General features: G+C 34.3%; 3 protein-coding genes and 1 non-coding gene across 6 annotated transcripts; 2 read left to right on the forward strand and 2 right to left on the reverse strand.

The window, feature by feature from the left end:
* Positions 1 to 529: 529 nt before the first annotated feature.
* Positions 530 to 602, reverse strand: TRNAA-AGC (transfer RNA alanine (anticodon AGC)). Its single transcript has one exon. It is a non-coding gene; the product is annotated as a tRNA-Ala (tRNA).
* A 99-nt stretch (positions 603 to 701) lies between these two features.
* On the forward strand, positions 702 to 9,316 carry LOC105111170 (uncharacterized). 3 transcript variants are annotated; one of them, XM_011006454.1, is made up of 24 exons: positions 702 to 945; positions 1,197 to 1,327; positions 1,416 to 1,500; positions 1,656 to 1,709; positions 1,937 to 2,028; positions 2,126 to 2,229; positions 2,376 to 2,451; positions 2,673 to 3,123; positions 4,325 to 4,663; positions 4,759 to 4,965; positions 5,057 to 5,155; positions 5,255 to 5,327; positions 6,016 to 6,143; positions 6,268 to 6,562; positions 6,663 to 6,898; positions 6,979 to 7,103; positions 7,215 to 7,329; positions 7,564 to 7,619; positions 7,754 to 7,847; positions 7,924 to 8,113; positions 8,200 to 8,274; positions 8,352 to 8,452; positions 8,537 to 8,599; positions 8,984 to 9,316. In XM_011006454.1, exons 1-24 carry the CDS (start codon positions 892 to 894, stop codon positions 9,089 to 9,091), a joined length of 3,351 nt encoding a protein of 1,116 aa, XP_011004756.1. In that variant the 5' UTR covers positions 702 to 891; the 3' UTR covers positions 9,092 to 9,316. The 3 variants fall into 3 exon arrangements, with proteins under 3 accessions (XP_011004756.1, XP_011004759.1, XP_011004757.1); XM_011006457.1 differs by lacking the exons at positions 702 to 945; positions 1,197 to 1,327; positions 1,416 to 1,500; positions 1,656 to 1,709 and having other exon boundaries at positions 1,937 to 2,005; XM_011006455.1 differs by lacking the exons at positions 702 to 945; positions 1,197 to 1,327; positions 1,416 to 1,500; positions 1,656 to 1,709 and having other exon boundaries at positions 1,955 to 2,041.
* A 101-nt stretch (positions 9,317 to 9,417) lies between these two features.
* Positions 9,418 to 11,101, forward strand: LOC105111169 (uncharacterized). The gene is made up of 4 exons (XM_011006453.1): positions 9,418 to 9,861; positions 9,930 to 10,030; positions 10,131 to 10,193; positions 10,467 to 11,101. The coding sequence occupies exons 1-4, from the start codon at positions 9,819 to 9,821 to the stop codon at positions 10,572 to 10,574; spliced, it is 315 nt and encodes a 104-aa protein (XP_011004755.1). The 5' UTR covers positions 9,418 to 9,818; the 3' UTR covers positions 10,575 to 11,101.
* Positions 10,943 to 12,925, reverse strand: LOC105111168 (selT-like protein). The gene is made up of 4 exons (XM_011006452.1): positions 12,659 to 12,925; positions 12,470 to 12,555; positions 11,484 to 11,802; positions 10,943 to 11,279 (listed from the first exon to the last, which is right to left on the reverse strand). Exons 1-4 carry the CDS (start codon positions 12,839 to 12,841, stop codon positions 11,166 to 11,168), a joined length of 702 nt encoding a protein of 233 aa, XP_011004754.1. The 5' UTR covers positions 12,842 to 12,925; the 3' UTR covers positions 10,943 to 11,165.
* Positions 12,926 to 14,340: the final 1,415 nt, after the last annotated feature.

The raw sequence follows: 14,340 nt of genomic DNA on the forward strand, positions 1-14,340 counted from the left end.
AAATAAATAAAAATTATTTAAGAAATTTATCTCAAATAAAATAAATAGCAATAAAAAATAAAAAAAGATTAAATAAAAAAATAATTATAATCTTATAAATTGCTATAAAAATTATTTCAATGTTTAGTATTAGAATCGGGGAAATACCAATTTAAAAAATTAGTGAAAAATTCAATAAAAAAAAACTAAGATAACCAGGTTATTTTTCAATATCAAAAGAAATTACACATAAAAAAAAAGCTAAAAAAGCAAAACTTAGTCTCTAATTTAATAAATATTAAAAAATAAGATAGAAAAAAAAACTTACAAAGAAAAATAAAAAACCAAGTAAATTAGTGTGAATACTCTAAATTTAATGAAATTTTTAAAATTTTCAACTTTTAAAACTCAGAATCCAATCAAAATTTTTATTATAAATCAATTTAAAAATATTATATTAAAAAATTTATAAAAACAAGATAATTATTGACCATAAAGAATTAAATTTTCATAGGCACAAAATCTCTAATTCTCGAAAATTAAAATACAATGGAGATGCGGGGTATCGATCCCCGTACCTCTCGCATGCTAAGCGAGCGCTCTACCATCTGAGCTACATCCCCGTTGAGCTAAGGGCCTCGCTTTTTTTAAATAAATAATTATATATTTCTAAAAAGCAGAATGTTTGAGGGAGATTTTAAATTGAAAATTGAAACCACAGAGCAACAAACTGTGAAGAATTGATCAACGTCTTAAAAGTATTGTTTTACTTTCTTTCATTGACCAGTAAAGTCAGGTCCAGCAATGTGCTAGCAGCAGCAGAAGCATCGATATAATCACTCCAACAAAGTAAAACTCTCGTCTTTATTAATCAACAAATAATCTCACATTTTCCAACCTCTCCGATTCGCCATGCTTTCTGCCAAGCGACTCATTCAAAAAGCCGTCCTCCTCCACCACCACCAGGTTGGTCATCAACGCTCACCTTTCTCTCTTTTTCTTTCAATTTTTTTGATTATTGATTATTCTCTAGGGTTTCATTTCAATTTAAATAATTCTTTTTTGCGTTCTTTTCAATTTTGAGTGATCTTCAGTTATTTGTTTAATAATTTCAAGCATGCGTGGGAAAATCAAATTCTGTAATGCTAATTAAAATGTTAATCACCTTGAAGTCATCATTAACTGGAAGTAACCGACCTCTTAATTTATTGATCTAGAATAACGAGGAACGCAGCAGCTTGACGGCAGCGGACATTGATTTGCAAGTTGTTATACACTACGGGATTCCTTCCACGGCTTCCCTTCTTGCTTTTGATCCCATTCAGCGCCTTTTGGCTATTGCCACACTGTAATTTTGTTTTCAGGTTAAAATATAATTTGTAGCGTTGAGGAGTGAATCCTGATTATTTACTGCATTTTAATTGGTTTGATTGCAGGGATGGGAGAATTAAAGTGATTGGTGGTGATGGTATTGAAGCACTTTTTACGTCACCGAAGCAACTGCCTTACAAGAACATAGAGGTTATTATTCTTACAACATATGTGGAGTATTTTTGTATTTTCAATTGGAATTTTGACGCTCGGTATCATTTGGAATATTTTTTTTATTGTTAATTGATGCATTCGATCATCAATTATTTGTTGATCAGAACTTGATGTTTGGTTTCATTTGGCAGTTCTTACAGAATCAAGGATTCTTGATCAGCATTTCTATTGACAACGATATTCAGGTATGGTTCTACAGCAGCGACGTGCATGGTTTTTGGATTCTGCTATAAACCTACATGAAAAGTCAGCTAGATTTTTGTGTTTGGTCATTTTGTTGAGTTTCTTCTTGTTGCTCGCTGCATGCATGCTTTTTAATTGATTGCTAATTTAAAAATCAATGTTCCATAAGTTGTGTATGATTTTGATTAAATTCATTGAGTATGGTTACCTGTTTAACTCATTTTTGCAGGTCTGGAATCTTGAGAGCAGATGCTTAGCATGTTCTTTACAATGGGAATTGAATATAACTGCGTTTTCTGTAATCAGTCGCTCTTGTTTCATGTACAGAATTGATGTAAATTATAAAGTGTTACATACAGTTTTAATTTTCTGCTAATTGAATGAGAGTGAAAATGATTGCTGGAACAATGCTGCATAGGTATATTGGAGATGAACATGGTTCAATGTCCGTGCTGAAGTATGATTCTGAAGATGCTAAACTTTTGTGGTTGCCTTATCATATAACTGCAAGCTCTTTAAAGGGTAATTTCTTCTTTTGTTGAATTGTTGAGGCTCTTATTTCTCTTGTTCTTCTGTACATTGTACTAATAAGTTTTTGAGGGTTCTTGTGGCTCCAGTGTGCTCCAGTTTTTACTTCATTCTTACTGTTTGGGTCTTGTGTTTCACAGAAGCAGCTGGATTTCCATCTCCCGATCACCAACCTATTGTTGGAGTTCTTCCTCAGCCTCATTCTTCGGGAAATAGGCAAGACATAAGAGCTTAATCATCTACTTAAAAATATTATTTATTTTGGAAGTTTGATGGAAAGTCTGGCTTTGGTGTTATTTTCCATCTCCCTTCTAGCACCATTCTGTTTTCTTTAAAGCATATAAGTTGTGACTCATGAGCTTGGAATTGGTTTTTTATCATTGAGATTTTATGTTTTAATCTCTACTCGAAATTTAAAAATCATAATTCTTTTGCAGGGTTCTAATTGCATATCAAAATGGATTGATAGTTCTCTGGGATGTTTCTGAAGGTCGGATCCTTTTTGTTGGAGGTGGCAAGGATCTCCAACTGAAGGATGATTCTCAAAATGAAGTAGACCCTAATATTCCCAAAGATACATCTCATCATCATTTAGAGGAGAAAGAGATCACAGCTCTAAGTTGGGCATCTTCAAATGGGTCCATCCTTGCAGTAGGATATTTAGACGGGGATATCTTGTTTTGGAAAACATCAACTGCTTCTTCCACTAGAGGTCAAAAAAATGAATCGACAAACAGCAATATTGTTAAGTTACAATTATCATCAGCTGAAAAGAGGCTCCCTATTATTGTTTTACACTGGTCCACAAGTGATAGACCTAGTAATGATGGTGATGGCCGATTGTTTATCTATGGTGGTGATGAAATAGGATCTGAAGAAGTTCTAACAGTGAGTTATTTTTCTTCTTAGCAATTTACTATTTCTTTATTTTTGTTGGCATACATTTGTATACTGTTCTCTCTTTTTATCTCTCATGAGAAAGCATTCTAGATTCTTTAAAAGAATAAAAAACATAATATGAAATGTGTAAGTCTTGCTATTGGAAAAGCCCACATGATTTTCAAGGATAGGGTCAGATCTACATTCCAAATCCATTGTCTGGGCTTGGTACATTAGATTAGCTGTTAGCAACTAAAAAAAAAAAAAGAATTCAAAAGGAATATGACTTTCATAGTATTTTGTACCTTTCATTTTTAATTGTTAATTCATTACCGATGCATGTGTAGTGAAATTCTAGTCATTCCTATTGATATTCGTCTTTATTTAGGTTTCTTTTTGCTGATAGGATGTCTTTTTCTTGTTAAATTGAAATGTTCATGCAGCACCTTAAGAGCTTTAATTTCATCCCCTTTGCTTTCAATTTCACTCCTAACAAACACTAATTTTCTCAAAAAAAAAAAAAATCTATAATTATCAGGCATCAGTCCACCTACACTTAAAACACTAATTTTCTCAAAAAAAAAAAAAAATCAATAATTATCAGGCATCAGTCCTTTAACATTGTAGAATGGATTTGACTTTGAATTTAAATGCTGTTTTTCATCCTTTAACATTGACTTGATTGAGAATTGAGCTTCATAATTTGTTTCTATTTGTTTTCTATAAGGTTATGTGAGTTACAAACTCAAACTTTCAAATAGATGTCACTGATAGAGTGAACTGTCTTGTGGGATTGGAATAGCTCGTAACTATATGAATAACCCCCAAGAGTTGGTTTATGACTCAACAGAACCTCCCTTTGACTCTTCCTCTAGCATCTGTCTGCCAGGGCATGGATGGAGTGGAAGAGTCAAAATGAGGAATTAGTTTAATTCTCAAAGAGCATTGCAATCTTTGTTAACAGAGAAAGGAAAAGGCAAGCATTCAAATACATTTTTTTTTAAATGATACAGGTGCTATTTAAATTGTAAGCTTTTTAGGGGCCTGGGTCCAGTTTTTGAATGTACATTGTAAAAATGACATCAAGGACTAAAACGTAGTAATCATGTGGCACTTTTCATGTTGCAATCACTGAATCATTTACTGAACTGATGTTTGGAGTTTTTCAACCTTCAATTGTTTGGTCTCATAAGTGATCTGAGTGGCACAGGTGTTAACTTTAGAGTGGTCATCTAGGATGGAAACAGTGAGATGTGTTGGTCGCATGGATATCACACTTGCCGGCTCTTTTGCGGACATGATTTTGTTACCAAGTTCTGGACCAACAGAGGGTAATCCCAAAGCTGCTGTTTCTGTATTGGCAAACCCTGGAAAACTTCATCTTTTTGATGATGCTAGCTTGTCTGCCTTACCATCTCGGCAAAAGCATAAAGCAAGTGTCTTGACTATGGGATTTCCCATGGTAGTACCTACAGTAGATCCACCCATAACTGTGGCAAAGTTCATTACGTTGCCCTCAGGGGGAAACTCATCAAAGATGTTTTCCCAGGTATCTTAGACTCCTAAATTATTCTGTTTTGAAATGTCTAGTTTTTCTGTTAATCTGTGTCGTTAAAGCATTTCATATGCTAAATTATCTCTCAGATAGCCTCAGCTACAAAACACGGATCCACACCATTCCAGGGTGGTTCTGCAAATTGGCCCTTGACTGGGGGTGTGCCCAGTCATCTGTCATTCACAGAACATACTGGTGTTGAGAGAGTGTACATAGCAGGTTATCTAGATGGATCTGTACGGTTATGGGATGCCACATATCCTGCCTTATCACTTATTTGCATTGTAGAAGGCGAGGTTTGAGATGCTTTTATCATTATCCATGAAATTGTTGCTCTTAGGTTGAATGGATATTTTTTAATTCTTATTAGTTTCATATGATTGTCAGGTTGAAAGCATAGAAGTGGCTGGATTTAGTGATCCAGTGACGAATTTAGACTTCTGTTCCCTAACACTAAGTCTGGCTGTTGGCAACAAATGTGGACTGGTCAGAGATGTTTCTTTAGTGGTTTTTCTTTTCCCTCCTAACTAATGTGTACTTGTCATTTTTTTCTGTATTTACCATACCTATGTCATTGATGTATAGGTTCGCATTTATAACCTGAATGGCAGCTCAGATGAGACTACCTTCCACTTTCTCATAGATACTAAACATGAAGGTAAGTTGTAGGAGGTCCTTCTCTAGAAGCACACAAACTTTTTTTTTCCCTTCAAATATTAACTTTCTTTGGCAAGAGAGTCCAAATTTGAGATCCAGTTTTACTTTCTGTTTCAAGATGAGTTATGAACTTTCATCCAGACAAAAATAGAATTCCTGCTTATTATCCAATATCAATTGCAGAAAGAAATTCATACATAGAATATTGACTATGCTAAAATTTCAAATTTTTGCAATTGGCCTGTTGTTAAAACTGGTTTTAAAATGTCAGAATTTTTTTCAAAATAGTACGTATTGGAAAAAGTTTTCAAATTGCTAAGAATTTGAGCAATTGACTTCGTGGCATGATGGCTTTCAACTCTGAGAACATAATCTTTTTGTTACCTCATTTGATTTTCCAGCTCGCTAGATTGTAACCACTATTAGTCACTAATCATATGCAAACTGCTGCAGATAGAAAAATGGCATGCTTACTTAATCATTTAATTGATTTCAGCCATCTGATATGGAAACTATTACTGAAAAAGCTTTCCATTTTCAGTTAGATAGAAAAGTTCCTCATTTACATGGTCCTTTCACTGCAAACAGTTCATTTCTTGTCACTGGATCATTGATATTGCATTTGTTTTGAGAAAGCATCATTAAATCTCTACTTGCTCAAACTAATAGATTTATTACTCGTCTCATAGTTCACACGTTGCCTCAAGGGAAAGGTCCTCCACTTAGAGCTGTTTTTTCTCTTCTCAATTCTCCTATTCTTGCACTACAGTTTGCTAATTATGGAGCCAAGCTTGCTGTGGGGCTTGAATGTGGTCGTGTGAGTATTGTCTGTATTGTCATTTGTATTATGTTGTTTTGATTGTTTTGATGCTAAGTTTATTGACTGGGGCTTTTAGTTTCTTTGTTCATATGAATTCTTCTCTTGCATGCTTTCATTTCAGGTGGCTGTACTTGATACGAGTTCATTAGCAGTTTTGTTCTCTACAGAATCTGTATCCAGCGCTTGCTCGCCAGTCATTTCAGTGAATTGGGTTGAATGTATAAATACTTGTAGCCTTGTGAAAAGCCCAAAGCATTCAGATTCTAATATGCCAATCAACCCCACAGAGCAAGTCATGTTTTTCCTTACCAAGGATGCAACTCTTTATATGATTGATGGTGGAACCGGTAGCATGATCAGCTCCCATCCATGGCATCCAAAAAAGAAATCAGTTGCAATTTCTATGTATGTTATAGGCAAGTATAATCTTAAAGTAGAAGTACATAAGAGTTTTGTTTCTTTGTATTTGACTTTGACAAATAAGTTCTGGAATTTTATTTTTATTTTTTTCAACAGATGGCAGTCCTTCTGTACCTGGCTTAACGGATGGAAAGCAGCTGGAGGAGTCTGACCAAAATTTCACAGCCAAGAATGAATCTGAACATACAACAACTTCAACAGGGATTAGTTCACATAATAATGAGCATCACTCTTCAGTTAACACACTAACCAGAGAAAGATTGCTGGATTCATTTATTTTGCTTTGTTGTGAGGATTCATTGTGCTTATACTCTACAAAGAATGTTATTCAGGTAGCTCCATTGCCTTTTTTTGTTTTTACTTTCAACAATGATTTACTCTGTTTGCAGTCCAACTAATATATCTTCCTTAGGGAAACAACAAAACCATTTGTAAAGTGAAACATGCAAAACCTTGCTGTTGGGCTTCAACTTTTAGGAAAGAGGGAAACATTTGTGGAGTGGTTTTGCTGTTCCAGAGCGGAGTGATAGAAATCAGGTGAAATTCTTATCTTCATAATAATGCAGATTACTTTCCTGCATTTTCGTACTGCACATCTAAATAGTATTACTAGTAGCTATATTGTTGATATTGCCTATATTTGGACAGATCATTTTCGGGTTTAGAGTTGGTGAAAGAAACCTCCTTAATGTCAGTACTAAGGTGGAATTTCAAGGCAAATATGGAGAAGATGATGAGTTGTGATAATGGGCAGATTACACTGGTATTATTTGCTTCTAAAATTTTGACATCATCACAAAATCATCTTTGTACTTGTTTTTTCCATGTTAAACTTATGCATGCCACGTCTACCTTTTTATACTACCGCATACTTTCTTAAACTACTGCTTGTCATGTCTACCTTTTTGAGCCATGGGTCACTTAAATATATTACAGTCTAATTGTTCTGCACTCTTCACAACTATTGTGATTCTATCTAATGTTGATAATTTTATAGGCTCATGGGTGTGAATTGGCCTTCATCTCACTATTTTCGGGTGAAAATTGTTTCAGGTATATAATGAAAAGGCATGTTTAACTAGTGCCATGCATGTATAGCCAATGCCTGGACAATCTTCATTGTAAATTTCAGTTGTGCTTATTAGTAGGAAAGCAAACTTCTGACAGACCTGCAATGCTCTTTGTAGGATTCCAGAGTCTCTTCCATGTCTTCATGATAAGGTACTTGCCGCTGCCGCCGATGCTGCCTTTAATTTCTCCTCGAATCAGAAGAAGAAGCAGGTGCAAATTACTAACATCAGTTTCAAATTATTATAAGTATAATTTTGTTTTTGTATCTGATCTTATGTTTTTACAGGGTACTAGACCTGGGATTCTCGGTGGCATTGTCAAAGGCTTTAAAGGGGGAAAGGTAGAACACAGTGTGGATATTACTCCGAGTCCCAAATCTGATTTTAGTCATCTTCAAGGTGCTTTTTCAAAGCAGCCATTCTCAGATTCATGTCGAACTGCAGTAGATAGTGAGGAAGTTGTGGAGCTTAATATAGGTTTGTGGACCTTAATACATGTTATTACCCGTGCCTATCTATACCATAGTCTTTTCTCTCCCGTACTAAAAACTGTCCTCGTGCAGATGATATTGAGATAGATGAACCTTCTCTACCCACAGCAACTACTTCATCACAAGATGTGAAGCATATGAAGAGAGGTAAATTTGATTTTTACACACGTTAAGCAAGTTTTAACTGATGCTGGTCATTTAACACTACAGTTTTTGCACTCCAGAGAAGTGGTCAGAAAGGGAGCAATTATTAGGTGCGACTGATGATATGAAGCCCAAACTTAGGACCCCTGAAGAAATTATGGCTAAATACAGAAAAGCAGGGGTAATTTCCTGTGATGAACTTGTCTCCTCCATCGTAACATCTGTTCCAATGGATTTCCTTGTCTGATGTGGTTACTGTGTTCAGGATGCCTCTTCGGCTGCTGCACATGCAAGAAACAAGCTTGTAGAAAGGCAGGAAAAACTTGAAGTAAGATATTATGGATTTAAGATTTCTGTGAGATTGCTTTGGTATTTGAAATGGATAAAATGGCTTCTACCTTGTTAAAGCTAAACTAACTTGTAGGTTTTATTGAGTGGAAATGATGAGAGAAAAGAGAAGATGCCAATTCTTTGTGGCAACAATGAATTGGGAGTTTCCCATCTCATGTCACCCTATTTTTGCGGCTTTTGTTCGCAAAGTTAACTGAGAAATTCACTAGACAATTTCATTGCTTTGTTAATTTCACTGTAGAATACGATGGTTATGTCTCATGGTCAAGTCAGTGAATGTCAGCTTATCCTTCTAGATCTGTTAACTGTGCATAGATTGTCTTAATGGCCCCTAAAGATACCTTTTTATCACTCTCACCAGAGAATCAATAGGCGCACTGCAGAGCTCCAAAGTGGAGCCGAAGACTTTTCATCAATGGCAAACGAGCTTGTCAAGTTAATGGAAAAGCGAAAATGGTGGCAAATATGAAGAAAATGAAGTCTAGCTTGTTGGCATGGGTTTAGATTGTTTGTACTCTTTTGTCGTGAGTTTTTGGAGTGCATTTTTTGAATCTCTACTGTATATTAATTTATCCGACTGCAGTTAAATTTCTTGTGCAATATGTAAAACAAGGAAGCTCGAGACATTTCTTATTATTTTCATTTGTTCTATAGAATTTTTTGTTTCCTAGAAATAAAGATTGATTCACTGAAACCGATGCTGCCCATTCATTAACTGAGAGAAACCAGAAGGTTTGTTAAACGGGACTGGATTTTTCTCGGCAATGTACCAGCCAGATGCAAGGGTTTTGCTATTTGTTGCTGGTTCTACAATTGTGGCCTCGTTTATGTTGTTTTACGAGGCTAGGTTATGGCTGCAGGTTCAAATAATAGCATTAGTTTTCTCTAGATTGCTTTGTGAAATTGTGATTTGGCTGTGTTGAGGGTTCTAGGGGCTGATAATTAAAAAATTCAGGGCTAAAAATGGCCCAAATTATGACTGAAGGTCAGATTTTACTAAATTTGAGGTTTCATTGAGTTGTGGAGCTTAATATAGGCCAGTGGAGCTTAAAGCATGCTAATTATGGTGGGGCTTAATATAGGCATGTGGAGCTAATTACATTAATATACCCAAAAACTCTATTCTCTTCATCGATCCCTCTCAGTTCTTGTGTTTTCTTCATCGGAACTGATACGGAAACACTGAACCTGCTCGTATGGCGACCAAATCATCCCATGAAGTTCAAAGCAGAAGGAGAGGTAAATCTGAGCTATCGTGTGTCAGCTGTATGGATTGTATTGAACAGTAATCATCTCTAATTTTGCAGAGAAGAGAACTGGAAGGGAAAATTTATTGGGTCATGGCGAGGAAACAAAGCCAAGAAGCAGGAACCTTGGAGAAATCGTAGCTAAGTACAGAAAATCCAAGGTAATGTCACATCCTGATTAAAATCAATGAACTCTTATTTCATTGGTAAGGCCAACACATTTGAATTGATTGTGTTTTCCGGTTTGGTAAATAATTTCAGGATGCCTCTTCCCTGGCTATGAGTGCAAAGAACAAGCTGGTGCAAAGGCAGGAAAAGCTTGGTGTAAGATTCAAGGATAGACCTAAACATCTTTTGTTTTCGTTATTTAATTTCCCTAGATTCATGTCATAGTCATAATTTATTTGATCAAAACTTTCTCCAGATGTCCTGCTTATGCAAATGACCTGTTTTTGGATTTCTTCAGCCTTCATACATTCCTTGACAATCACAATTATATTGCTTTCTGAAATTTGAATTGTTATACACGAGCAGAGTATCCTTACCATCTGCAATATGATTTTTTATTTTATTTTATTTTTGTATAATAATTATCAGAAAATCAACAATCAAACTGAAGAGCTGGAAGGTAATTCAGAAGACTATGCATCATTGGCAAATGAACTTCTCAGGAAGATAGAGAAACGAAAATGGTGGCAAATATGATAACAGATAAAAGAGGCCTGATATGCTAGCTATCTGACACTTTTTTTCAGGTTTTCCCTTCTGTTTGTTTACCCCCTTGTGCATGGTGAGATTTCTCCAAGACACCAGCAGGAGATTATTACCTAAAGTATGCTTGTTGGCATGTAATTCATTATACAATTATGAACCTGTACTTTGATATGTATGGGAGTAATTTTCAACTGTGCTTGCATTTCTATAGATGATTTTGGGTTGCACATTATAAAAGCAGCTTTCCTCCAACTTCCCAATCACAAAATTCCATGAATAGGACTGGTTCTTCAATGGTCTATTGGATTCACAGTTAATGTTCTATTATTATTTCTTTTCCTCCAAACACTATTTCCATGGAAAATCAAACTCGTGACCACAGAAGGCAATGCACCAAAAATTGTCGAAAAGTATCATAGCTAGGCTTACACCAAGATATTGAACTTGTACAAATGTAGCATCACAGAGCACTGAAGGCCATCTAGAGTCTAAAAGGAGGATGGGATACCAAAAGTTCATAAAGACAAAACAAAACAGACCTTCAGAAGACCTGGAAACCAATGCCGCATGTTATTGTCAGCTTCAAGAATGAGTAGAAGTAGAAAGTTGCATCATACTGTTAGCAAGTCTTTTGCCAACAACATCCCTCAACTCAATTTCACCAGGAAACCGATGCTCCATCAACTTGGAGAAAACCTACAATGAGGAGAACACAAAAGAAAGCATTTTTATACATACCACATTTGTTCCTACAAAACATCCTAACAACCTATATGCAGGTATTTAAGGTTATTTCCTCCTAAGTCTAAAATTGCAGTATCATTCATAACATAAAAGAAAAGGGAAATATGGCTCAAGTAAAAAGACGAACACGTGGCATTAAAAAAAAAGTGACTTTACCAATTCACCATTGCAAAATACTTCAAAAGCACCAGAACTCTGAAGGAATGATTGGATAAAGTTTCCAAAAAGCCAAGTGCTAGCAATACTTCCAAATCTGTTTGCACGCAGTGAATAATACCACGGGGGTGGAGCTGCAAATCCTAACCTTGGAAAAATCTGTTCGCCTGCCATTATTATCCCAATTATTCCAAACTGAAAAACAGGAACTACTTTGCTGAGTAGGCGCTTCGGAAGCGAAGCAGGATGGTTTGCCAAAATAACCTGTATCCCAGGAAATTCTGATTCCAGCATATTTTTCATAGTCACAGCAGTTCCCCTGCCAAAAGAAACACAACTTATCTGTGAACATTAAATGTAAGAAGAAGAAAACTAGGATTAAAAACGGTAACCTTACAACCACAAATCCTAAAACTAAAAATTAGATCTAATTAATATTATTAATTTGTTCCCACATGAATGAGAAAAATACCTCCCTTTACTCTAACTTTTAATTATAAAAAAAAAAACTGTCCACAACAACTGGAAAAATAATTATGGCAAATAATCTTGATTCTTGATGGTGCACAATTATGAAAAATAATTTATAACCAATCACCACCAATGCAAGTTAAACTCAGGATAATTAAAAGTCTATTTAACATAACTTATAAAAAGAGAATTTTGACTTAAGTAATACTTCAAAGTTGTTTTTCATAAATAATTTATGAAAAAAGTATTTTTTAAATTAAAAGCAAGTTTGATAAAAATTACTCAAAGCAACTTTTCTAAAGAATATATATAATGTAAGTTAAAATCCACAAGTCAAAAGTAAAATTAAATCAGAATTTTGACTAAATTTTGTAACAAGATTTCTAACCAACATATTTATAACTCTTCTATGAGTAAAAAAAAAAACTTAAATCAATCATATCAAACGGAACCTAAACGATTTCAGTTTAATATAACAGTCACAGCAAACAGAAAATGTGGAGAATGGATTAAACCTGTAAGAACAAGAAACACAGAAGTTGATGTTAATAACGTTGCCAAACCCAATATTGCCTAATCCTCTACCAATGGTGCTTGATTTCTGCATCTCATCAAAACATTAAAGATTATCACAAAGAAAGAAAACCCACTTCGATTATGTGAAAAGCATAAAGAAACATGCAATTTGTGAAGTTTAAAGATACCCGTGTGGGAAATTGAAGAGGCTGTTGTTGAGGAACTTGTTGAGGTTTTGTTTGGAATTTATGGATGTTGTGGTGATCATTTGGAGTTGGTTTTGGAGGTGGTGATGTCGTGAAGAGATTTAGAATGTCTGAGCAAAACAGAAAGATTGGTAAGCCTAGAAGGAGGATTTGAGATCGATCCATTTCTAGCAAGAAGGCAAGGACAGGGATGACGACGGAATGCTGTAAAGTCCACCGAGCGGCTTTTGACGTTGTTTTTCTCTGCGATTTTATTTCGAGAAAAACGGGCCAGGGCCAACTACTATCCCGCTCGAGCCTTAGGACCATAATTGACAGAACCAACCCAGAAACTGACTTGAAAATTATTGTATCAATTTACAGGTTATACAGTCCATCCAAATTAATTAATTTTATTTAAATAATAATATTTTGTTTTTTTTGTGTCGAACATGTATTTAAACCAGGTGAATTGGGTTTTTTTATATCAATATCTTATTTAATTTAATTAAAATTATAATTTAAAATAGATTTTGAATTTTAAGTTTTTCAGGTAATTCCTGGTGGTTTTAATAACTATATACAAGACATCACTACATAACTTTAAAGCTAGCTTAGTAATATCTTATTTTAGTTTGAGAATATCCCTTACCATAAAATTAAAAAAATAACGAAGATTTAGGTCAAAATCATGTAAAATAGTTAGACTAATATTATGTAAAATAAACATACATATATACATATCTTAGACTAAAATAAGCATACATATATACATATCTTAGACTGATATTTAAACATACATATATACATATCCAACCTTTTGTATATCTATCTCTAATTAAAATTTTATTTACAAAATTACCTTAAATTTCAACCTTGATGCAAATATGATAGAATTTCTCCACGCACACATGGAAATGTAGGAGAGGTACTGGTACTGTACCTGCGTTGCGCAATGGGATTTTTTTCATTAAAAATAATATTTATATAACCCAAATTTGTTTTAAAAAAAAAAAAGAAAAAAAACATTTAAGTCTCGATAAGTTGATTGAATAAGTTCAAAAAAATTAGTTTTATTTTAATTAAATGATAAAAAAAAATAATGATAAGTAATACAAAATTAATAAAAAAAATAGGTGATAATGATAATATAAGAAAAAAAATATTTTTGTAAAACGAGAAAAATAATGTAACTCAATTTTCAGTCCATTAAATACAAATAATGAAATTTGGTAAAAAAAAAGGTTAAAAAAAATTGATCGAGACAATCTAAGTTAGCACTGTTGTAACCCAATTTTGGATTCACTAAGATTTTCTCGAATGTTATTTTTATTTTATTATTCATAACAAAAATAATAATAATAAATAAATAAAAAATTTTAAAATATATTTTCTCAAGTCAACCTCATCTTTCGATCAAAACCGAGTTCACTAAGTCAATACGGGTTAAACCATGTCGACCGAGATAAAAAATGAGTTTCGGACCGTTTCGGGTCAAAACCAAGTCCACTAGATCAATACGGGTCAAACCATGTCTATCAGGATAAAAAATGAGTTTCGGGCCATTTCGGGTCAAAACCATCATTTTTGGTCAAAACCGAGTCCACCGGGTCAATATGAGTCCCACCATGTTGACCGGGATAAAATATGAGTTTCAGGTTATTTTTGGTCAAAACTGTTATTTT

The sequence above is a fragment of the Populus euphratica genome, unplaced genomic scaffold, assembly GCF_000495115.2.
Source record: "Populus euphratica unplaced genomic scaffold, PopEup_1.0 scaffold281.1, whole genome shotgun sequence".
Lineage (NCBI taxonomy): Eukaryota > Viridiplantae > Streptophyta > Magnoliopsida > Malpighiales > Salicaceae > Populus > Populus euphratica.

What these genes read in the sequence shown, in the direction of transcription:
- LOC105111168 (XM_011006452.1), bottom strand. Translation starts at nt 12,841, where the DNA reads ATGGATCGATCTCAAATCCTCCTTCTAGGCTTACCAATCTTTCTGTTT. An exon ending in TGTGTTTCTTGTTCTTACAG is followed by an intron (nt 11,803 to 12,469) that starts GTTTAATCCATT and finishes TTCTTTTGGCAG; the next exon opens with GGGAACTGCTGTGACTATGA. An exon ending in TATTTTGCAATGGTGAATTG is followed by an intron (nt 11,280 to 11,483) that starts GTAAAGTCACTT and finishes TCCTCATTGTAG; the next exon opens with GTTTTCTCCAAGTTGATGGA.
- LOC105111169 (XM_011006453.1), top strand. Translation starts at nt 9,819, where the DNA reads ATGGCGACCAAATCATCCCATGAAGTTCAAAGCAGAAGGAGAG. An exon ending in CTAAGTACAGAAAATCCAAG is followed by an intron (nt 10,031 to 10,130) that starts GTAATGTCACAT and finishes AAATAATTTCAG; the next exon opens with GATGCCTCTTCCCTGGCTAT. An exon ending in AAAGGCAGGAAAAGCTTGGT is followed by an intron (nt 10,194 to 10,466) that starts GTAAGATTCAAG and finishes AATAATTATCAG; the next exon opens with AAAATCAACAATCAAACTGA.
- LOC105111170 (XM_011006454.1), top strand. Translation starts at nt 892, where the DNA reads ATGCTTTCTGCCAAGCGACTCATTCAAAAAGCCGTCCTCCTCCACCAC. An exon ending in TGCCTTACAAGAACATAGAG is followed by an intron (nt 1,501 to 1,655) that starts GTTATTATTCTT and finishes TTCATTTGGCAG; the next exon opens with TTCTTACAGAATCAAGGATT. An exon ending in AAAGGCAGGAAAAACTTGAA is followed by an intron (nt 8,600 to 8,983) that starts GTAAGATATTAT and finishes CACTCTCACCAG; the next exon opens with AGAATCAATAGGCGCACTGC.